This window comes from Pelodiscus sinensis, chromosome 7 (assembly GCF_049634645.1).
Source record: "Pelodiscus sinensis isolate JC-2024 chromosome 7, ASM4963464v1, whole genome shotgun sequence".
Classification (NCBI taxonomy): domain Eukaryota; kingdom Metazoa; phylum Chordata; order Testudines; family Trionychidae; genus Pelodiscus; species Pelodiscus sinensis.
In genome coordinates this window covers 3,217,338-3,242,283 of record NC_134717.1, presented here as the reverse complement: position 1 = coordinate 3,242,283, position 24,946 = coordinate 3,217,338, and the positions used below count along the sequence as shown (strand labels likewise).

Below are 24,946 nucleotides of genomic sequence, written 5' to 3'. Positions count from 1 at the left end.
GTCTATATCATTACACCAGTTTATTCAAACATTTCTACAACCAGGTTTTAAAATTATATTGAAGTAGTAAATTATGTTTTTTGTTACAAATTAGGATTTTTTTCAAACTTGCAATTTTCAATTTGTGAAAAAAATACATTATTTTTTAGCTCATGTTTGGATTTCAACTCGAAAGAGTCACTATATGAAATTATTATTATTTATAATGTAACAACTTAAATGACCAAATCCTATTCTGTTTGCAGTGAAATGACAAAAACCTACTATACTTGAACCTCTTTAATCTGGCAACCATGGGAAACAGTGTAGGCCAGATTATAGAATTTTCCAGACTCTGGGTGTTCGCCATAATGAAAGGCATGGGGGATCAAAGCATGGGGTCGGGAAGGAAAGGAGGGTATAGGAGTGTCCTGTGGGTGAGGGGGTGGGGTCTGGGTGGTCCTCCAGAGCAGCACTTTGCTACACAGCCATTCTCCCAGCTAGGGGATATGGGGAGCAGCAGCTGTGCAGAGCCACTTCCTGCTCCCCTGCCAGGGTCTGAACCACAGATATCCCCGGATCATGGAAAAATAGATTATGGAAGTTCAATGTATTTTCATTGTTAACACTTGTTGTGACAGATGCATTTGAACATTTATTTTTATTTAAAGAAACAACTTGAAATTGTTAATCTAAAAATAGGTACAATAGCAGTTTCAAGATCTGCACCAGCCCCTGAAATTACATGCCAATGTTGGCAATATTACATCATATTTTACTATATTAATAAATGCATCTTTTGCTGTTGTACAAACTCATACACACATACAGATGGTAAGGAGAACAATTTAACTCTCTAGGAGAACAGAGTGAAGTTGACCAAATGTAAAATAATGTTACATGCATAAAGTAAATAAACTGAACAAACAGAAAAACATTCTAATCTGAGTAACCTTAGGCATTACAATAACCGTTATATTTCAGATGGAAGTGCAATTTAATTAGGCAGTATCCTTTTTAACTCTTTAATCTAGCCATTAATATACTAATACCTGTGTATTTCCATGTATTACAAGCAATATCTTGAGGCTCTTCATGTGAACACTACGATCTAGCAGTTCAACAGCTTTGTCCAAATCATCCTGTGTGGTTAATGGAATCACCAACTACAGGGAGATAGGAAAATAGTCAACTTAACAAGGAACACAAAAAGAGTAGGGTTGGTAGTAACATATAGCATCAGGGTTCATAACAATTTTCACATAGCAATGTTGATTATATACATCCCCAATGACTTATTTATTAAGTAAATTACAGTATTCAAGGAATAGTTCCAGACACGAACATTCCTAGATGGGATAAATACAAACTGCACTAGAAAAACATGAACTAAATTAATTTGCCTAGGCCAGAATCACAAATTGCCAACTAAAATCCACTAAAATAATAAACTGACATTTTAAAGCCATAACTAGATGTTAATCAAATTGGAATGAAAATATCTTATATTTATATAAAGAAACTGTTCTACATCAATAGATTTACCCTGTGTACAAGTACCTATTCTAATGAAACTAGAGTCAAGCTTGCCACAATACTCTGGCCGCCAACAACCCTTGGGCAGGCTCCCCACCTGCCATGGCCCCACATGTTACTCCAGGGGGCCAGCTGCTGGTACTATGTGCATCTCTGTACTAGGGGTGTTAAATTTAAATTAACTGGCTAATCGAATTAGTCGATAAGGGCACCTCCATCTTTGAAGTGTAGCAACAGCCACTTCAAAGGCTACACTTCAAAGGCGAAAACGCTGCAGAGAGCACAGGGCCAGCGGGGGACTCAGGCAGTCCCCTGCTGGTGCCTGTGGAGTTTCAAAGCAGCAGCACTGCATGGAGCCTAGGGTCAGCTGGGGACTCTGAGTCCCAAGCTGACCCTGGGCTCCACATGGCGCTGCCACTTTGAAACACCGTGTGGAGCCTAACACCAGATGACCTTCAGTCATTATGAAAATACATTGGATTTCAATCTTAAAAATAGTCAGCTGTCAAAACCATTAATTCATTAAAATATGAGAAACTGAAGATTTAGGAAGGCAGAATATTACCTCATTATTGCTGTAATGCAAGTCCATAGGCTGTCCAAAAGCCACTTTAGCTTTAGAAGCAAGATCTTCTAGTTTGAGAGGCCTGGGAAATTGTAGAATCCTGCAACACAAAAAATAATTTTTAGAGAATTTTCGCTAATTTGAAAGGATTACTGCTTATTAATGAATTACCTATGAGTAATCTTATTACAGAAAAAGAAAGAAGGCTTACAAAACTTCTGCTGCCTTTTAGAACATTAATATGCAGAATAAATTTTAAAAAGCATATTCTGCAGTAAAAATTAAAGGAACTCCCAGTTAATAAGCATAAAATTAGGCCCTGCTATCTGTGCTTTAGTAACATGCATATTGCTCCACTCTGGTGAGCACACACACAGCCTTAAATATTTCAAAATTCTGCTTCAAGTATTCCAGTGGAGGTTTCTTATAAATTTCAATAACTTCTGTTTAACAGAACTAAACAGAACAGAAGAGGCAGTCATTATTGAAGCGTGATCTGCACTACATAATTATTTCAGTATCACTGCATCACTCAGGGGCATGAAAAATCCACACCCTCAGCGAAATAGTTACACCAACTGTAACCCCTCCAGCTACTGGGTAGATGGTGCTATGATGGCAGGAGAGCTTCTCCCTTGCATAGGTGGAAGTAAGCCAATGAGAGAGCTCTAGCCTGTTGGCTTAGAGCAGGGATGGGGAACTTGCGGCCCCCAGCTTGCCTGGATCTAGCCCCCGAGGATCAGGGCTCCAACCCCAACATTGGGGAGCCTGCGCTGGTACTCCAGCCCCTCACTTTCTCCTGCAGGGCTGGAGCACACACAATCTACTAACCTAGGCCCCCCTAGGCTCCGGTGTGTGAGGGGAATATGGGGAGTGTGTGTCTCGTACTCAGTCGGGTACCACATCAGTGAGGGGTTTGTTTTTTTGTTTGCTTCTTGCTTGTGTGCAGCCCCCGACTGATTTTTCTATGGGTCAACAGCTCTTGAACCAAAAGAGCTTCCCCACCTCTGGCTTAGAGTGTCTTCACCAGATGTGCTGCAGCTGCACCAATGTAAATTTGTAGTGTAGACCTGCCCTAAGAAAAATAGGATATAGACTAGTAATGGGCTGATGAGCATACTCTCTACTTCAGCACTCTCTGGTACAGCAACATCTGTGGTCAGGCATGATCTAGCTGGATGTCTACTTATCATGGGTATGACCAAGTTTCCTGCAGTCCCATAGTTTGTTTACAGCTACTATCCCTAGCTCTCTGTGGTCTGTGCTGTTATTTAACTCTAATTTACCCCCAAATGTCTTCTCAGAGCCAGTAAGCAGTGGAAATACTGGTAATATTAACAGACAATATTGACTTCCCAGGGTTTGGCAAATTCTCTGCTTTGGCACCAATCAGGACCAGAGGGTGCTAGTCTAGAGAGGTTCAAGCTGCACCTCCGTTTCAGGCAACCAACATTTCCTAAAATCAGGAGTGCAGCTTGAAAATGTCACCTACTCACCTCCTTTTTGGAAGGTATGAGACCATCAACATTAACATAACATTTTCTAAAATGTGGGTTATAAACTCACATTAAAGACTTCCATTATCTGAATGCCACCAAAATTAAAATATCCTAAATGTGTGTCACTCTCAGAGCTTCCATTACATACAAGTATCTCTCATATGCAGGCAATTAAATTATTTCAACAGAAAGGCCATCTAACGGACTTTTGCTTCATCTCTATTCTAAGTTATTGAGGCAAATATGAACCATAAATCCCGATAAGAAATTCCACTTGAATTTTATTATTATTATTATACTGGAAAATTATCAATGGTTAATGGCCCCTTTTATCTGTGTTCAGATTATTATATATTATTAAATATGATATACCAGTAAGAACATTGTTTTCTTGGGAGAAAGGAGGACAGAAAGCTAGATTAAGGAAAGTCACTCTTTCCTTTATCACCTTAATTGTGCATTCAGTAAGCTTGGAACTTTGTACACTAGAAGGCTTTGGCCATCTGTTTAGAACACTATCTTCATTATCTTAGGAACTCGTGAATAGCTTATGACTCCTCCTTTCAACATCCTATTTTACAACAATGTGGAAGCATAACCTTGTGTCCACTGTGCTACACTATCCATGTAATTTGGAGGTGCATGTTCTCAAAGAACATCAGAATTCAACCTGCATATTGGATTTGGTCTATCCAGTTTCACCTGTTTGCAGGCAAGCTTTCACCAACAGAAGTGGGTCCAATATAAAAAAAAACAGTTACCTCACCCACCTTCTCTCTCCAGCTGGGCATTCAGCACCAAATTACTTCTAGCTGGTATAAACAGTCCTATATTTTAAAGGTGGCTATACAGATGTCTTTTGCATTACATAAAACACTCTTCCATTAATGATGTGCTAATTCATTTCCATTGCAATTTCAGACATCAGACAGTGAAGTCTGTTAAAGGCCACTAAAAGTAGGGATGTCAGCAAGTAGTCGACTAAATGATTAACCAATAAGCTGAAGCTTATAGGTTAATCTTGTTGACTACTTGCATTCCCTCCTCTTGCTGCCTCTGTATCAGAGGCAGCAAAGGGGAAAGGGGAGCAGGAGCCGGTGCTGCGGGGATCCAAGCTCCCCACTGAGCAGTCTCTGCTGCCACCTTGCACTGCTACCTCTATCAGAGGCAGCAGCAGGCAGCTGGTCCGCAAGGTGAGCTGGCTTTTAAACTGGCTCCCCTTGCAGGCCGGCTCCCCCAAGAGTACTTCTATTTTTCCAACCATTTTAAAAGGTGGCCACACTAGCATTCTGATTAGAAAAGAAGAACTTGTACTGATAAGATTTTCCAGGCCAGTAATGTCTGGTGATCCATAGCACAGACTTCAATGTAACTTTAAAAAAAAAAAAGAGAACTGTCACATTTGTTGTTATTAAAAAGGGAGTCCTCTTTATCCTCATCACTAGCCGAGCCCTGCCTCATGGCTGCAGTGCAGTGGGGAAGGGTGGCAGAGACAGGAGGATGCAGCAGCAAGGTGGGGAGGACGAGCAGGCAGCATGGGGGGCAAGTGCGGGAGAGGGCCTGGGGGCACCGGCTCAGGGAGCCAAGGGAGGGACACGTGGAGTACAGCAGGCAGGGACTTAGCACCAGCCCCACTGCTCACAGCATCTCCTGCTTCTTTGTCCCTGGGCCCAATGTGCCGCTTGGAGAAGTCATCATGCCAGGGCAGCAGCAGGTCGATGGCCCACAAGGCGCTTCCCCTCCCCATCGCATCTGCTGCTCCCGCTGTCCCCACCTGCTGGACGGGGTGACCCAGGGGCATCTCCCCAACAAGGGGCCAGAAGGTGCAGCAGGGAGCTAGTGACAGCACTGGTATCATACAGATCTGTGCCTGCTGGGGTGGGCGGCTCATGGGCCAGGGTCCCACGTTGCTCCTGCACACCAGGGCGGAGGCAGCAGTGGGCAACAGAGTGTGGCGGGGGACCATACCATGTGGTCCATTGAGCAGCTACTGCTGCGGCACAATGACTTCTCCGAGTGGCATATTGGGCCCGGAGACAGAGTAGTGGGAGATGCTGCAAGTATTGGGCTGGTGGTAAGCCCCTGCCTACCACGCTCCACCCATCCCTCCTTCGGCCCCCTGAGCTGGGTCTTCCCACACGTCCCCCCTACCCACTGGGCCTGCCCCCTGTGCCGCCACATCCTCATGTCCCGATTTGGTGGAGGCGGGAGGAGGGGGAGGGGGGACGGCAGCCATCACCACAGCCTTCAATATCGTACCTTTCCTGAGAATTCTCAAATGTTGTGTGACAGACGGTGTGACGGACACCTCTCCTTTTATAATAGTATAGGTTATTGGTACTGTGTATCCTTAGTGCTGCATGCCCATGAATATGAAGATTAAGGCCCTTACTCTAAAGAGTTCACTATTTACACAACAAACGTGACCATAATTAGAGGGTTTTTTCCTTTTAGGCCATGTTCAACAGTTTAAGGTGTGACCACCTCTCTCTAGGCAGGTCTAAGGTTAATGGAAGGAAGCATATTGGCAGGAAATACCTGGAGAAGAGAAATAAGGCATGGCAAGCCATTTCAGGAACAGAGTTCCAAGAAAAGGAGATGCATGAAGGAGGCATGGAAGTGAAGGAGAGTGGGAAACCTCCACAAAGGGGAGACTGAGTCATACATCTTCACTTGAATTATACTTTAAGCTTTTGAATATCTCACTGCCTCCAATATGAAGCTACATTTGAACTGAAATTTCAGTAGAAACCAAGCAGAATTGCCCAGTTACAAATCCCAAAAGACTTTTCTATAGCAGAATTGCTCATTAGGATTTTCCCACAAAACCACAGTCAGTACAGAAACAGCAAAGTGTTTCCTTGTCATGCTAATGTACGGCTTGATCCTGCAAACACTTATTTATATTGGCATACGTCCCACTGATTTCACTCATCTGAATAAAGTTGTTCATATGAGAGCATTTAAATAATCAGGTCCATTCTTTGAAATTTGCATACAAGAATCACATTTGACAACTCCTTGGCTAATGGAAAGGGTATAAAGTTAATTATGCAATGAAAAAAATTCTAAATCCCATTTTTCACACTGACAATTATATGACCTTAAATTTGGGGCTGGAAGAAGCCTCCAGATTAGTCTGGCCGCCTGCAGAAATACATGAATTGCTCATTTCTCTGGAAGTATATATTTAGAGTTTCCCTACACATTTCTAGCAATGGTGGCACAACTATTCTGGGTCAGTTATTCCTCTGACTTCATGACCAATTTTTTTTCTTAACATTTAAATCAGTCAGGTCTCCTTTTAAATATCATTGCTACTAATGACTTCCATACACAGCATCAAACCGCAGCACAGTTGGCAAGTAAATCTTGTAGCCTCAGTAATTACTATAAATTCTTTGTACAGATAAATTAGCTCTGGTGGCCCAATTCAGTTTTTGCACTCTCATTTCACATACTATGAATACATTAATTCAATAATTCCTGACCACGTATGCAAATCTGATTTGGCAAGTCATTTGCTAATTAGTTTTAAGTAGAGTTTGGGGTCTATATTTAACAGCTTTCAATTACTTGTTTAAATGATGCAATTCTCTTTATTTTGTCTGTTTGTGCTGAATATTCTACTTCTCTTAAGACACATATGTACAATTTCTATAAAATGGTTACCTACCTTTCATAACAGTTGTTCGAGATGTGTTGCTCATGCCCATTCCAGCTGGGGTGTGTGCGCGTGCACCACATGCACAGTCGTTACAAGGTTTGCCCTCTAGCAGTACCTGCTTGGCCAGCTGTGGAGCCCCCTGGAGTGGTGCGGGGATAGTGCTGTATATAGACCACCCCACTCATTTTCTTCTTGCCAGAAAACTCAAACAGAAGGAAGACAGCTGGGTCTTGGAATGGACATGACCCACACCTCTCGAAGAACAAGTTACAAAAGGTAGATAACCATTTTTTCTTTGAGTGATTGCTCATGCCCATTCCAAGCAGGTGACTCCCGAGCAATTATCTGGTAGAGCGGTTGGAGATTACTGAGTTGCCAACAGAAGCACTGGTCTTCCGAAAACAGCATAATCTCTGGCATGCAACCGAATAATGTAGTGCAGTGGTTTTCGAAGTGCGGTCCCTGGCCACCTCCCAGGTGGCCTGCAGCTCAAACTAATCTCTCCTCCCTCCCCCACATTCCCCTGCAGCAGGGAGTGTGCTGGCACTCTAGCCTCATGTCCACCAAGCCCCGACCCAGCCACACCGGCTCAAAAGAGACAGAGACCAGAGCCATGCTGCATTTCTCACCTCCCTCCTGCCCAGCTCACCTGAGGGAACTGCAGGTAGTCAAGGGCTTCCCCCGCATGGAGGGAGGGAGGCAGAGAGTTTGAAGAAAGCTCAGATGGACAGCAGCATAATTAAGGGCTTTCCCCACGGGGAGGAGAGGGAGTGCCAAGAAAGCCCAGATCTCAGGACAGTAGCATAATTAAGAGCTTTCCCCTCACTCCCAGCTTGTTCCTACAGCAGGGCTGGGCAAAAGATAATCTGCGGGCCGATCCAGCCTGCAAGAGCCTCAGCTGGCCCCAGCTAAGGAACCTGCTGGGCTGCTGGCTGGGAGTCAGGCTGCACCTCTGCTCCAGATCCCATATATCTTCCCAGACACCGCATCTCCTTGTATGCCCCACCTCACGTCAGAACACCCTCCCAGGCTTTGCACCCAATCCACTGTTCCTGGTTACAGCCCAAATCCCTGAACCCCGCTTCTGCACTCCTGCCCCAGGTTACAACCTCCTCCCAGACCCTGCACCCTATACTGCACTCCTACCACAGGTCCTAATCCCCTCCCAGGCCCTGTACTCCCTCCTCCTACACCCCTCTCCGGGGCCAGAATCCTCTTCTGCGCCCATACTCCTCCCAGACTCCGCATCCCACTTGCCTGCCCCAAGTCACAACCCAAACTCCTGCACCCCTACCCCAGGTCACACTCCTCTCCCAGTCCCCAGACCCCTTCCTGATTCCACTCTTGCCCCAGGGCACGATACGCTCATTCACCCAAGCTCCGTCCCAGATCCCACACCCCAATCCCTTACCCAAGTTCCCTTCTGCACCCAACCTCCATCCCAGACCCCCCACCTCCTCCATTAATAATGGAAGAGTGCAACTCTCCATCACTTACCAAATTCTTGGAGTGCCCCCCCCCCATCAAAAATTATTACCCAACCCTGCTCTGTACCCTCCCACCGTCCAGACAACTACCCCCACCCTGCTTCTGCATCCACCATTGTTCTTGCTCCCTCCCCCCTTGCCAGACACCCTACTCCCAGCCTGCTTCTGCACCTTCTCTCTTACCCAGACTTTGCATCCTGCATCCCATCTCCTGCCCAGATCCTGCACCCCCATCCCTATCCCACTCGCACACTGAATCTCTCCATTTATGTCCCCACACCAGAGCTTAAGGAAGTCCACAAAATCCATTAACTCTGGAACCCCAGAAAAGGAAATTTGGCCTATGGGAAGCCCTGAATTTCAATCCTCCCTGTCCCTTCCCCTCTCCCCGTGGGGCTGGAGCACCAGAGGAATGAGGTGTACTGATTGGGGGTTTTTGGAGGAGTGTTTTTGCTTCTCACTTGTGTAGTCCCCAAATGATATTTTGGCGGATCAGTGGCCCCCAACCCAAAAAAGGTTCCCTGCCCCTGCCATAAAGAAAACATTGAAACCTTTTGTGTTGGACAAATTAATATTTTACTTTGTTTAAACTGAAGTTTGATAAACAAACATGAGAAAGTTAAAAACACAACCTGTGTAACAACTTAAATGAAACCATTCTCCCTAGCTGCAGCACTAGCAAAATGGCTTGGGCATAATTATGTGGTTAAGCGTGAGTTTCCATTAGCAACTGGTGATCCGTGGAAAGCTTTGCATTGAGCCAGGTGGTCCACGGGCCCAAAAGTCTAAGAATCACTACTTTAGAGGGAACAAAGTATTTCCTCTCCACGCCCCTTGCAGTGAAAGGAATGGAGGCAAGGGGTTGCCATAGAGATTTTGCTATAATATATGTTGTCCTGATGAACAGCAAAGCCACCTTAGAGGAATCCTCTGGGGCAGGATGTCCCCTAAGCAGGACAAGATCTTCAACAACCTCCTCTGCTTGCAGATCTAAATTATGAGCCACCTTCCCAAACAGATCCCCATAAGCTCTATTATCCATTGGTGGTAACAAGGTAGATGACTCTGCCTCAGCCTCATCAGGAGAAGAGGAAGTAGATGCTCTAATCGGTTCAGAGTCCTCCTGGGCAGTAGTTTGTGGTGCTCTGAACACAATGCCCCAGTTGAGCTGCAAGTGCAGTGCCAGGCAGCGTGCTTATCACGGAGCCATGTTGTGGTGTGGTAGCGGTACCCTGCTGCATGCCGGTCTCTGTGCTGGAGCCCAGCTGAACACCGATCTCGGTGCAGGGTTGCCCCGTGGACTTGCTGCCATGATGGGATGGAGGTGGCCTGGCAACAGATGATGAAGGGGGACCCCTCCTATCTGAGCTCACCAACACGGACCAGGAACTGGGGCTTTGGACTTGATGGTACATGCTGGGTATCTGAGGAGGACTACTCTGGTGGTGCCTGCCATTGGGGCCAAGGCATCACTGACCTATCCCGGCATAAGTGTGTGGAATGACGATGGCTCCTCCTGGAAACACAGGTGTCCCGATTCAAGTCCAAGACCGAGCCCGACCTTGATGACCAAGGGGGAACTGGTCTCAAATGGCACAGGGGAATGGTACTGAAGGGAACGGTCCTGGGAAGAGCAGCAGTTCTGAAGAGAAGGATGCTGAGGCAATGTGGACTGTTGCCAACCATGGCAGGTTTGCTCTGGAATGGCACTGCAGTGCCGGTCGAGGCAGGTCTACCGGTCACTTTTGGAGATGGGGAGTGCTAGGCCATCATTTCTAAGAGGTCCCATGCCACTTCAAAAGTCTCAGTGGTGGATGACATGTCCAGACCTACCACATGTTGAGGGAATCCAGAGGCACCAGATTCGACAGCTCCTCTGGTGGTGTTGGACTCAAGGGTGCCGGTTGGTCCATAGGCACCACTAGGCACCACAGAGTGTCCTGGCATAGGACGCACTCCTTTGGCCTCAGTGAATGACCTCCCTTATGCTGGCTGCTTCTTATGATGCAGCACCAGAGATTGTGAACAGTGCTGCAAAGATGTCCCTGCAGATCTTGATCCCGGAGAGCACTGGCGGTGAAGGGTCTTGGAAGACCATTCCATTCTGTGCTGTGACATCCTGCACTGAAGGAGCACTGTGTATCAAAGGTGATTTCAGTGCTGGTGCCAGCTGCACAGACTGTGGCTGTAGGGTTGACTCCACCAGGAAGAGTTTTAGTCTGAAGTCCCTTTCTTTTTTGGTTCTGAAACCAAAACCCCTACAAAACTTGCACTTGTCTGTTTCATGTCCTTCGCCCAAACACTTAAGGCAAGAGGAATCCCGGAGGCATAGGGTTCTGACAAAAAGCACAAAGTTTGAAACCCTGGGATAGGGGTGTAAAAGTTTAACCAGATAACCAATAAGCTGATGCTTATCAGTTCCTGATGCCAGTACTGTTAATCTGAGGTACTAACAGCAGAAGCCTAGTTAACAGCGTAACCAATAGAATGGTAATCAGTTACATGGTTAGTACATTTTAACCCTTTTTACATCTCTACCCTGAGACCAAGGCATGTCCTGGCCCCAAGAGCGTAGAGGACTGGATTACTCCCCTCTATCTAAAGATAACACTAACTAGAACTAATACTACAGTTCTATTTACAATGATTTACACTAAAAAAAGCTAAGAGATAGGAAAAATGCCCCAAGCAAGAGAAGTTGAAAGCTCCAACCATAGTCACTGGTGGTAAGAAGGAACTGAGCGGGAAGAGATTTGGCAATGTTTTATATACATCCCACAATGGGATGCCAATCCAGGAGGTTCCACAGCCAACCAGCTGATACTGCTAGAGGACAAACCTTCTGGTGACTGTGCATGCACACATCTGGAATGGACAGGAGCAATCACTCAAAGAACAGCCAGTACTTTTAATGGTTTCTTTGGGACACTAAGAGAAATAGCAATAAAACCCAAACACTAACAGCAATAGTTTACCTTTTCCTGCCTTACCTTTTTTCACCTCTGTTTTCAAATTTGACTCTGATATCATTCTGTAACGAAAAAAATTATATATATAAAAAAGTCATACTAGAAACCATTATAAATTATTAGCTGGTGCTGGTGACAAATCCTTATTCAGAAAACCATAAAAATGTACTTAACATTCTCAGACATTTTGTTTAATCTTCAGCGGGCCCATAAGGTTTCTAGGTTACTGAACGTTCTAGCAGAAAAACACCACATGGAAGTGGAAGACTATTTCTTCTGCTAGGGGATCATATGACATGTCCTACCTTGAGAGACATAATGAAGGAAGAAGGCTGTACTGATTAAAAATGTGGCCTGGTTTGGAAGGGAATTGAAAACAGTAAAGTGTGTGTGTTGTATTAAAGATGAAAAGTTTTTACAATAGTAATAGAAAGAATCTTGACAGTAGTATTGGTCCATTAGTTGATGGAAATGGTAAAACTATCAATAATAATGCAGAAAAATCCATGAGGATCCAAAGGATGATTTTGAAGTAAACTAAACTTGAGAGAGAAAAACACACTAAATACAGACAGTGTCATATAATTCTTTAGTGATATCCAATTAAATATGAAATTGATAAACAACAAAAAAGTTTTCTTGACAATGTCTGGAATCCAACTCAAGTAGCCCATGAAATTACACAGTTCAGTGTTTCAAAATGTGTTATTCTACTCTTTTGGAGTACTGTACATTCAGACTCATAACTAAATTACTTAGTGTTACAGATGAAAGGATACAAAAAATAGTCTCCCTAAACTTCTGGTTGCATAAGCATTTCCTTTATTGCACTAACTCACTATCCAGAGCTTTCACCTTCAGAGGTGAATAATTTAGAAGCTCTTTGAACCTCCTACAGGCACACAGAGGCTCTTGTTCTCCTGTCTAAACAGTGAGAAATTTCTTTATTCCCCAGTCACAGTGCTTGTGCACCTTATAAGGTGCTCAAAGAGTAAAGGAGAGGTTGGTCATTTTCCAAATTGTGCAGAAAAGAAGCTCTTTCTTGCAGCTCCCTACTGAAAACAGTCTAACATACGTGAGACTGAACATTCTGATGATGTCTAGCCAATAATTCATTTTTATTATATTTACTAGCCGTACTACCAATTTTTGAGGACAAGTATGCTCAAGTCAGTATTTTACCCACATATGCAGAAAGTACTTTTTCAAACAGAGTCCAGAGCAGACAGAGCTCTTCATCACTGTTGTTTGTAAAAATGGGAACATGTAAATTGTCACAAAGCAGGGTCTTGGTGGTGGTTTTTTATATTATATATGAAAAAATATTATTGCCTACAATGGTAATGCAAAATTCTACACTTTAGAATATCACCACTTTACCACTCAAACTGAACACATGAAAGCTATAAAATGTCAAACCCTTATTAATATTTATAGATTCCAAGGGCAGAAAAGACCAATGTATACCACAGGTCAGAACTTGCAGAACTATTTCCAAAACCAATCAATAGATTTAAAAATTGCCAGTGGAGGAGAATCACAACCTTTGGTAAATTGTTCCAATAGTTAATTACTCATCACAAATTTATACCCCATTTTCAGTCTTATTCTACCTTCAACTTCCAGTTGTTGGATCACTTTATATCTTTCACTGCTAATCTGAAGAACCCATTATTAAATATTTGTTTCCCATGAAGAGATACAGACTAATCAAGTCACTGCTTAACCTTCCCTTTGCTAAGCTAAAGAGAGTGAGCTCCCTGAGTATCACTACAAAGTGTCTGATTAAAGGATTAGAGAATTCTCCTTGCTCTTCTGAACGTTCTCCAATTTTTCAGCATCCTTTTTGTACTGTGGGTAGCAGAACTTGAAAAAGAATTCCAACAGGGTCATATCAACTGATGCCTTTTTAAATAAGATAACTCGTTTAACAGGACCTATTTTCCCTAAATGCATGTGATTTGCATTAATTATATTAATCTTCAATAATTGTTTATTGAGTCCCATACCAGCCACTCCATTATCTTGCCCAGGATCAAGGTCAGTCTGACAGACCTATAATTTACCTGGGTCATCCCATTTACCCTTCTTAAAAACTGGCACAAAACTAGCGCTCTTTTACTTTTCTGGAACTTCTTAAGCTCTTCAAGTCTTATAAATGGTCAGTTTTCAGAATGGAAAGAGATAACAAATGGTGTCCCACAAGGGTCTGTACTGGGACCAATTCTATTTATAAATGATCTGGAGAAAGGTATAAACAGTGAAGTGGCAAAATTTGCAGATGATACTAAACTGCTCAAGATAACTAAGACCAAAGCAGACTGTGAAGAGCTTCAAAAGGATCTCACAAAACTAGCTGACTGGGCAACAAAATGGCCAATGAATGTTAATGTTGATATATACAAAGGACAGTAAAACTCCAATAGTCCGGCATCCAATAGTCCGGCACTCCTGATAGTCCGGCATCAAAATGGCAAGAGCCTAGTGAATGAGCTTCGGCAAAAAATGAGTCACAAGGTAACAGGGGCAGCAGCTGAACTGAGCAAAAAGGGTAAAAAAGGCTTAACAAAACTAAAACATGACAGTATACTGTATATAGTATGTACAATAAAAAGGGTTAAGAACACTTTATATACAATATATAATGTATGCAGTATATACATAACCATCTTATAGTACCTCCTGATAGTCTGGCATATTTGATAATCCGGCACCACCTAGGTCCCATAGGTTCCGGATTATTGGAAGTCTACTGTAATGCACATTGGAAAAAATAATCCCATCTACACATATAAAATGATGGGGACTAATATAGCTATAATCACAAAAGAGAGATCTTGGAGTCATTGTGGATAGTTCTCTAAAAACATCCACTCAGTGTGCAGCAGCAGTCCAAAAAGCAAACAATATTGGGAATCATTAAAAAAGGGATAGAGAATAAGACAAAAAAAATCTTATTACCCCTATATAAATCTATGGCACGCCCACGTCTTGACTAGTGCTTACAGATGTGGTCGCCTCATCTCAAAAAAATATACTGTCATTGGAAAAGATTCAGAAAAGGCAACAAAAAATGATGAGGGGTTTGGAACGGGTCCCATATGGAGATTAAAAAGTCTGGAACTTTTCATCTTAGAAAAGAGGAGACTAAGGCAGGATATGATAGAGGTCTATAAAATCATGATGGGTATGGAGAAAGTGAACAAGTTATTTACTTGTTCTCATAACATAAGAACTAGAGGTCACCAAATGTAATTAATAGGTAGCATATTTAAAAACAAACAAAAACATTTTTCTTAACGCAACACACAATCAACCTATGGAACTCCTTGCCAGAGGATGTTGTGAAGACTAGGACTTTACCAGGGTTCGAAAAGAACTAGATAAATTCATGGAAGTTAGGTCCATTAATACTTATTAGCCAGAATGGGTAGGAATGGTGTTCCTAGCCTCTGTTTGTCCGGGGCTAGAAATGGATGACAAGAGATGGATCTCTTGATAATTATCTGTTTCTTTTCACTCCCTATGGAGCATCTGGCATTGGCCACTGTCAGAAGACAGAATACTAGGCTCAATGGATCTTTGGTCTGACCCAGTATGGCCATTTTTATGTTCCTGAAAATCACCATTAATGGTCCTGTGAGCTCCTGAGACAGCTCTTTTAAAATTCTTACATGCCAGTTATTTGGGTATGCAGATTTGAAAATGGTCAACTTTAACAGAGATATTAGTGGAATGGAAAGACTGTTATTACCACATGATGAGACCAAAGCATATGTTTTTCCCCAAATATGGAACAAATATTTATTGAAAACATCTGATTTTTCTGCATTATTATTGATAGTTTTACCATTTCCATCAACTAATGGACCAATACTACTGTCAAGATTCTTTCTATTCCTATTGTAAAAACTTTTCATCTTTAATACAACACACACACTTTACTGTTGTTTTCAATTCCCTTCCAAACCAGGCCACATTTTTAATCAGTACAGCCTTCTTCCTTCATTATGTCTCTCAAGGTAGGTGTTAAGTGATTCCCAATCATCACTCACATTTTTTCTGATTAAATTCTTCCTCCTAGGTAATTTGGCTCATAATTGTTTTCAGCTTAGTGAAATTGGCCCTGTTAAAGCATCAAGTACACTTTTGGACTTTATTCTGCTTGCATATTATATACCAAGTCATGAAATCAAGTCATGATCAGTTGTACCTAAGCTACCGATTAATTTTTAATTTTGTAATCAGTTCCTCTTCATCTGTTAGAACAAGGTATAATAAAGAATTACCCCCCATATTGGGTGAAACACTGAGGTAGGAAATTGTCATTTATAATGTTTAGGAATTTCAAGGCTATTTTAATACTAGCAGCATGAGAACTCCAGCACAAGTCACTCAGAAGTTTCACACGATCACACAGCTCTTTTCCCTACACATTGTAAGTAGGTACATGAGGAGGTTGTCATCCTGTTCCCTAGTGTGACAGAGGTCTGTTGCAAAAAACAGCTAGCATCCCGTCTTGTGCTTTATTCGTTAGGACATTGATCCATAAGCATTCAAGGTCATTTTCTTCCAAGTTATCAATGACTCAGAAACAGATAATGCCATTTATGACAGAGTAAAACTCCTCCTCCCTTTTTGCCCATTCAATCCTTCCTAAATTAGTATTAACATTGATTTTAACATTCTAATTGCATGAACCAACCCATCAGATTTCAGTGATACCAACTACATTAAATTTATGCTCATAAACAGAGAATTCCAATGGCAATTTCTTATTTGTTACAAGTGAAATATCTAGGCTTTCAAATCCCTCTTCTTCCAAATACCGAAGATAAAACAGATTAATACACAGACAAAAGCAAAAATTCAAATGTCTTGACAGACTACCAGTTCAGGGCCTAATCCAATAAACACCCATTTAATTCTATGGGATTATTATCCTGGCAATAGTATTCACTTGCCATAATACATGTGCAGAGAAAGTGACCTGCTGTACAAAGATGAAGAATCTTTTGCTTTTTTATGAAGCTTGCAGAAGACCTGATTTTTTCCAAAATAAATATAAAATTAGAATATTCTGACTAAAATCCTTCCTCACATCCAATTGTTCACAATCTCCATTAGCTCTCCAGGTGCCCAGAGTGCCTCTGGACAAAATAGAGTTCATAAGACCCAGTATTTCTGAAGTAAAACAGAAGGAACAAAATTTCGTATCTTCCCTATATATTTCCCCCACTGGAGACATCCTTTAAAATGACACTCAATAACTGGATAGTGCAATTCAGATGTGTGAGAATAAATATGGTCTGGGGAAACAATTAAAAGAAAGGATGGTAGCAAACTTTTGAAATAAAAATCCTAAAAAAGTCAGGGAAAAAAAGACTGAGATCCAAACAAAGTGTGATTGTGACAATTACTATAACAGTCTTCAAAAATTCAATTAGGGGGTCAAAAGGTGATGCTTTAACTTTACCAGACACAGTGTTCATGTGTTCAGAATGTGTCCTTTAACATTCATTTTTGCAAGTAATTTAAAAAATATGCAGCATCCACTGGGAATTAGAATAGGGTCGCCAGGTATCCGGTTTTCACCTAGACAGTCCGGTAATTAAGTCTTCTGTCCGGTAAAAAACCCAGACAAATACCTGACACGTAAAATGTCCGTTATTTTCTGTTTTTCTTCGACAGAAGGCCAGCGGGGAAATTCTTCCCCTGCCATGTTTGGCAGGGAAGCGCGGGAATTTAAAGGCGCAGAGAATTTTTTTTTATTTTTTGCTCAACAAGTTTGGGCTCCCTTTTTTTGTTTGTTTTGCTCAACCAATTTCCCTCTCCCTCCCTCCCTCCCCATGTTCGGGATTTTTTGTGAAAGTATTTGGCAACCCTAGATTAGAATCACTCATTTAACACTGCCTTTGGTCTTGCAATTGAAAATATTATAGAAATCACAGTATGATATACATGGTTCACTGCATTTATACAAAAATGCTGAAAAAACTTACCTGTTTTTTTGGTGATGATGATTTTGGTTTTCCTGTTTCTTGCACTGGCAATGCAGGACGACTAGCCTTATGAAGAACAGCCAAATCCTGCATGATTGAATTCAAAGCTTGCTGCTCATCTGTTTGGGATGGGGGGACAACAAAAAAGGACATTTAGAAGTTCAAATCATTATTTAACTTGAAAGTTGCATTGAAAAATTGACTAGAAAAGTAAATGTTTGCTCATCTCTTTAAAAAAAGGATGCACATATACACCACAATAAACTTAATAAAAAATAAATGATCTGGTAGCTAGCATTTTGCAATTACAGAAACATTCTTCATTTAATTTGTTTCCAGGAAGTATCATCATAAGCAGGACTTAAGGAAATGAACTTTTATTGTTAAAAATTCCTTACTTTAAATTTTTGAAAAAAATTAAAAGCAGCTTTCTAACAAATTAGGACTGACAATTCAATTCACCTTGACCCAATTGCAGACTGTATAACTAGGCAAAAGGTTTCAGAGGCTGTTCCATGTGAAACACTTTGAAAAATGTGAGGAAAAAAAATGAGATCCTCAATTTGAAAAGATGCACTCTTAGGGTAGTAATTGTTTGAAGCACAGAAAGACCAAAGTTAAGACTTTACTCTGGGTATCATTCTTACCTAACCTAAACCAGAAGCACTCCAGCATACCAAACAAGCAACACACTGGAACTCTAATTAGAAGAGACCTTTGCTACTGAACACTTGCTGATTGCACTTGAAGTAGCTTTTTATACTACATTCTCTTTTTGAGCACTGCATCATTCTTAGGCAAAGGGGGGGGGGCAAATGAGAGTTCAAAGACAAATGGGGGAACCTTAATATGTTTGAGCGAAGGGACAGTTAGAAGCTAGTCTGGCTGGCAATGGGGCAACCACACGCCTTTGGCTTACTCCAGCAGTGTGCAAGGATAAATGTACACTTGGAAGTGTAAAGGAAAATAATATCCCACTACACACGCAAAAAAATATTAAAACAGTGACATAATGAAGAATTCCACTCTGGATTTTCTCCATATTGAACTAATTAGCTAACTTCAGGACAAATTCTACAGCAAAATTCATAGAAATAGGTGGTGAGGAGCTCCCACGAGAATCTGGAGAACTGCTTCATGACTTTATATTCCATATGACTAAAGCTATTTGGACAGGAAAGAAAGCCCAGGTGATTGCTAGAAGGCAGAGAACAGTTGCATATATTGAAACTTGGTTGTTCTTGGAAATTCATGTTTTATATGTGAATAACCCTCCTTTGAGGACAATACAAAGTCAAACAACTATATTAATGACCCCATCAGTCCTTCAAAACAAGGATCAGCTGAGTTTCCAATGTTTTAATATAATATTGTTCACTGTAGTCAGCCCTGTAGAAGAATTCTATTAGATTATCAAAGTTAAATATTAATAGATGCATTGGTTCTATGCATAAATGAATGCCAGGTTCAAAGATTCAGTTTTATGACCCTTAGCAAGCATTCTTGTGAAATGCAATTTTGTTATAATGTTAATTTTGCAGAAGGAGGAAGCAAGTTAAAATAACATGTTCTCACTTGAAGAGGTTTCAGAGCTAAGTCAAATGTCATCCACAAATATGAATGGTAAAACCACAACTACAGGATTTGCAACGGATACTATTCATTTATGCCATCGCCACCCAACACAAGGAAAAGAATAGCTGTGGATAACAGTCAATCTATGTTGACATAGCTAACATCTTTTTGAAAATAACTTTCACTGAGATTTACAGCAACACAACATTTCACTGTCAGCCTTCCTTTCTCGGGAAGCTGTGGCTTATGTTGAACGCTAAAAAAGGTTGAAAAGAATTCAATACAAACTTGCATCATGTATAAACAACTGTTTAATATAAATGGTAAAATAATGCAGATCTTTTTTAATCATCCAAAGACCTTTAGCCATGAATGCCTAAAACTTAGACAAGGTAGATATGGCAATATCTGGTATTAGATCAATTTCTGTTGGTGGAAGAGACACCTTTTTGAGAGTCACAGAGGTCTAGATAAATCATCTTTATTATTACTGACCTCAAAAATAGAAATCAATTTATGGGAAATTCAAATATAGTATTTATTTAAAGGTAACTCGAGGGCTGCACCCTCTGCTTGCTGTGCTCACCAAGCTCCCTCCCGCCTCCCCAGAGCACTGGGGAAGGGGGAGACTGCACAGTTCCTGCCCCCCTGGAGGACTGGGTATGGGGGGGAAGGCCGTGTGGCTCTGTCCCCTCAGAGCACCTGAGGGGGTAGGCCACGTGGCTCCAGGCTCTCTTCCTGGAGCATCAGGGAGGAAGGAAGTTACGTGGCTCCTGCTCCCCCTCACTCCTGCCCCCCAGAGCATGGAGGAGGGGGGAGGCCACAGAGCTCACACACACACCCCAAGCACCAGGGAGGGGGAAGGATGCGCCGCTCCGGCACCCCCTTCTTGAACACTAGGGAGGGGAGAGGCTGTGCAGCTCCCACCCATATACCCAAGCACAAGGGAGGGGAGGAAGGCCACGTGGCTCCTGTCTCCCCACCCCCCGCACTAGGGCAGGGGAGGCCATGCAGCTTGGCCCAGAGCACCGGAAAGAGAGGGAGGGAGGACACCGAGCAGCTAAGGGGGAAGGGGCTGTGGCACAGTGTGACGTGCTAATGTCACTCTGTCATTTATTTATTTTTTTATACATATATCTATCAGCGGTTCCCAACCTTTTCCAGATGGGGACCCATTCTGACAAGTCAGGAAGACTTGGTGACGCAGGGAAATTCAAAAAATGTGTGAATGGTTCTTAAGAGCCACCTGGGAGACACCTGGTGACCCTTTTGAAGTGTAATGGCGACCCATATTTGGGTCCCAATCCAGAGGTTGGGAAACCCTGATTGATAGATAGATGATAGATAAAATTATATAGACAGACGAGACAGAGATGGGGGGGAAAGGGGCAGACACTGGCAAATTCCAAAAATACCATAGCCTGTCTTTGATACAATACTATATGGCAAGCCTTGCAGTATAAAAGTCCCATATTATTGCAGTAACACTACAATTGTAAATGCTGGCAGACTCAGCACACAACTAAACATGTTAAAAATTTACCTATCATTAGCTAATAGCAGTAATGAGCTATCCATGAGTTTGTGTGGGATGAGGGTGATGATTTGATATATTTGAACTAAATATAAAACATCTGCAGTCTTTACACTAAAAAAGCTACATGTAGATGAGCTTTTCACTCCTAGAATTAGGAGCATTCAAAATTGCATTTAAAATGAAAAAAATTAATTCACTCACTTTTCAAAGAAGCTCCTCCACCTCATTTTGTTAGTAATGAGCAATGGATAATACAAAAATACTATTAGTGTAAAAGTATTTGCATCACTCCAAACAATTCAACTACCAGGCTTCCCACAACATTTCTCTTTATAAAGAAAGGAATCGAGGGAGGCTGCAGAGGACGAAGGGGAAGACCAAGCAATCTCTCCGGAACACTCCATTTGTTACAAAAGACCAACATATTAGAGAAAAAACATTGAGAGTTATTTTAATTCTGTATTTCTATATGCCCATTTCCATAGTTTTCCCTGGATACAACCATTGAAGGGACACTGTCAAAATAAGCAGGTCAAAAGTTTTACTTGGAGCTAACAGTGAAAATCTGCATTTGTAACAATGGTATAATGCCAATAACATTTTTCTACCAAGGGAAAAATTAAGAGCAGATCAGCATCTTACTGCAATACTCTCGAGCAAGCCAACTGATGTACTTTTTCTCTTCACTATGATTTATGATGGAGTTTATGATGAAAAACATGGACCTAGATCAAGAGATTTGATGCACATCAGTGATGTGTTTAGTTAGCTCCCAAACTACTGCACGTCATCTACCATGGAAGATGGTGGAGGCATTACAGCTTCACCGGGATGACAATACAATTGTGTGAGAAGTCACCTCCCTGTCAGCCTTCATTCCATGCTCCTTAAACGTCTCTGCCAGTGGTTCTAGTTGAGACAGTGGAAGTAGAGGACAAAATCTGCCTGCCTATGTACCCTATGATAATGATTCTGGGCCCTTATGAAATACTGGGGAGAATGGACTCAGGAGTCCCAACAAGGCTACTGTGTGAATACAGCGAAGATAGGAGGCGGCATCCACCATTGATCACATCAGATGCACATGGGCCAACATTTTCTGTGCTTGATCATCTGAGAGTGGGTAGGAAAATGACATCTCGGAGGATAAACAGGAGAATGTGCTACTGAAATCTGAATATCATTCTCAACATAATCAAGGGTTGGTGATAACAGTTCATGCTGGATGGCTGGAGTCTGTAAACAAGGTGGTCTCCACGAAAAAAATTGGCGTAAGCAATCAAGAGAATCTGTGTGGAGAGCTGTCCAGTACCAGCAAGTAACAAGGATTCTAACTCACAAGAGGACACAGAGGGAACAGCAGGATGGACACATAGGAGCCAGTTTAATAAGATCTCAAGGAGAATGGTTTTAATAGCAAGACAGGAACTCATGTTGAGTGTCTGAACACTATGGATGTCAAATACTTGATAGGAGGTCATCCAGAGATAGACTCGGGCAGTATCAATGAAGAGGAATGAATTGATGGTATAGGTACCAGGGATACAGATGGGTCTAATGGTGTAGACCTCTGACAAAATTTCTACATTGGGTATGGCCAAATATAGTTGAAGAAGTCCTCAATACAGAGTCCCATTCCATAGTATGTCTCAAAGGATATTTTAGATGTCGTCAGAGTACTAGAGCCACTCAGTGCTTTCATGAATTCCACCTGGGACCTCAGATCTCCAGAGCCTTCTTCTCAGTGACAATCAAGACATCTAGTACATCTACTTTTCTTACACAGATTTAGAGGCTCTCTGTACTGCAGACATCAATATAGGTGCTGCCTCCCCTGAACCTTTCTGTCTCCAAGAGGATGAGTGGACAGAGTAGCAGTGCCTGGAGCCTTCAAAGCTCTTGCTGACTAGGATCCTGAAGTGAATAAGGTATGAAAAGTACTCATGTGTGCCTGTGTGCCAAGGGGTTCTCAAAGCCTTGGTCAGAAGCTAGTCCTAGGACTTACTCCCTCATCAATAATTTTAATTTCATTTCCATGTTTTTCCAAGATCTGCTTTTGACAGAGGAACATATTTTACACTTGCAGATGTGGGGGGATTCTCCCTAATATATCACAGGAACCAAGAATGGCAGACACTGAATGGGACAGCTTGCTGGTTGTAGAGACTCCGTTTACAGCTTGGGGGATCATGTCATCTACTCCAAAGCAAAAGCTCAGAATCAACCCTCAATCAGGGAAAATGAAGAGAAGGGGAATAAACTATCAAACTAAAACTATATTAGACATGGTTTGAATAAAGTCAGCATGGTCAACATTCTGCACCACACTGAAGGGAGTCAAAAAGAAATGGAGGGCAGCTTACCTGTGCATCCCTATGTGTCCTTAGTAAGGAGCACAAAGATGGCTAAGGTGCTAGCACAAGTCAATCAGATACTGTTCTTGAAAAATCTCCCATCAAAAGCGCATGGATGTGCACATGATCCTAAAGCAGAGCGCCCTTGGGGACACTACTCAAAGAAGAATACCAGACATTATGTGGTATCTATGCCACACAAAGCCTAAAAGGGAAAATTAGTCCATTTAACTTTAGGCTGCACCCGGAGCAAACATAAGGAGTTTTAGGGCCTAACTGCATATGAAGTCCAACTTGGGGGGAGCGAGAGAGAGAGCTGCGCAGGTCTACACGGAAAGGACATTGGTAGGTGACCAAAGGGGAAAACTTCACATGTACTCCCTGATACAAAGGGGAAGAGCAAGAAGCTTCAATGGGCAGAGTACAAAGCAGTCTAGGGAAGGAGCAGTAAAGGTTGGAAGAGTAAAACCCCAGAGCTGCTGGGTTGAGGATCCCTGGACTGGAAAACAGTGTACAGAGTGGGCCCAGGTTCCCTACAAGCCACTGGAGGATTGGCACACACTGGGCAGTTTAACCTAAAAGGCTTGCAATACCCCAGAAGTGAGTAGAAATATAATGTGACTGGACTGGAGGACTACTCTATGAGGAGGAAAGCACTGCAGTTCCTGGGGCATGAGGGTATGTCTACACTGCCACCCTAGTTCGAACTAGGGTGGCTAATGTAAGCATTCGAAGTTGAAAACGAAGCCCGGGATTTAAATATCCCGGGCTTCATTTGCATCTTGCCGGGCACCAGCATTTTTAAATTCCCCTTAGTGCGGACTCCGTGCCCGCGGCTACACGCGGCACGGAGTAGTTAGTTCGAATTAGGCTCTCTAATTCAAAATACTGGTACACCTCGTTCCACGAGGAGTAACGGTAGTTTGTGCCCGCGGCTACACGCTGAACGGAGTAGGTAGTTTGAATTAGGCTCTCTAATTCGAACTACCTACTCCGTGCCGCGTGTAGCCGCAGGCACGGAGTCTGCACTAAGGGGGATTTAAAAATGGCGGCGCCCAGCAAGATGCAAATGAAGCCCGGGATATTTAAATCCCGGGCTTCATTTGCAACTTTGAATGCCTACATTAGCCACCCTAGTTCGAACTAGGGTGGCAGTGTAGACATACCCTGAGAGACTAGCTATGAAGGCTTCCAGCAGCATGGAGGAGATCAGACTCTCCCCTCCACCTTTGGAAATCCCCCGAGCTGCAGAAAACTTTCTGGCTGCAACCTTCAGATCTGGACTCTGAAAGTTGTGCATCCTTGGCGCACTCTGCAGCTGGGGGCAGGAGGGGAGTGCCCAGTGGTGAAGGTTAGTCTGATCTGTCCCTCTGCATGGCCACTTTCAGAAAAGTGATTCCATCCCTCCCCAGCCTGACAGACTAACAGCTGGAGTCAGGTGAATGGCAGGGGCACTACCACAGGGGATATCATACAAACTTCCACCTCCAGCATTCTCCCCCAGCTGCAGGAAATTCTGTGGCTGTTGCCTTCAGAGACCAGCTCTTCAGGAAATGTAGAACTGAGGGTGGCAATTCTGCAAACACACTAACATCAGTTTTGTGACACCCCCTCCCCCCCCCGTCCTCCAGCACCCGTTTAGGTCAGGAAGCTCATGGTTACAATACAGTGAAATTTCCAGATGTAAAATATCTGAAAACATTAAACTGAACAATTTTAAACTCCTTTGGCCATGAAACTGATCAAAATGGATTGTGAATTTCATAAGGGCCCTAC

At 42.6% G+C, this 24,946-nt stretch overlaps 1 protein-coding gene across 1 annotated transcript in view; it reads right to left on the bottom strand.

Moving 5' to 3' along the window:
- MAP3K2 (mitogen-activated protein kinase kinase kinase 2) overlaps window positions 1–24,946 on the bottom strand; it is a 101,797-nt gene that overhangs the window by 38,017 nt on the left and 38,834 nt on the right. The window contains exons 3-6 of the mRNA XM_075933035.1: window positions 17,705–17,823; window positions 11,724–11,764; window positions 2,081–2,180; window positions 1,032–1,145 (exon numbers count right to left, since the gene is read on the bottom strand). Of these exons, the coding sequence (XP_075789150.1) occupies window positions 1,032–1,145; window positions 2,081–2,180; window positions 11,724–11,764; window positions 17,705–17,823 (374 nt within the window). The remainder of the gene's footprint in view (window positions 1–1,031; window positions 1,146–2,080; window positions 2,181–11,723; window positions 11,765–17,704; window positions 17,824–24,946) is intronic.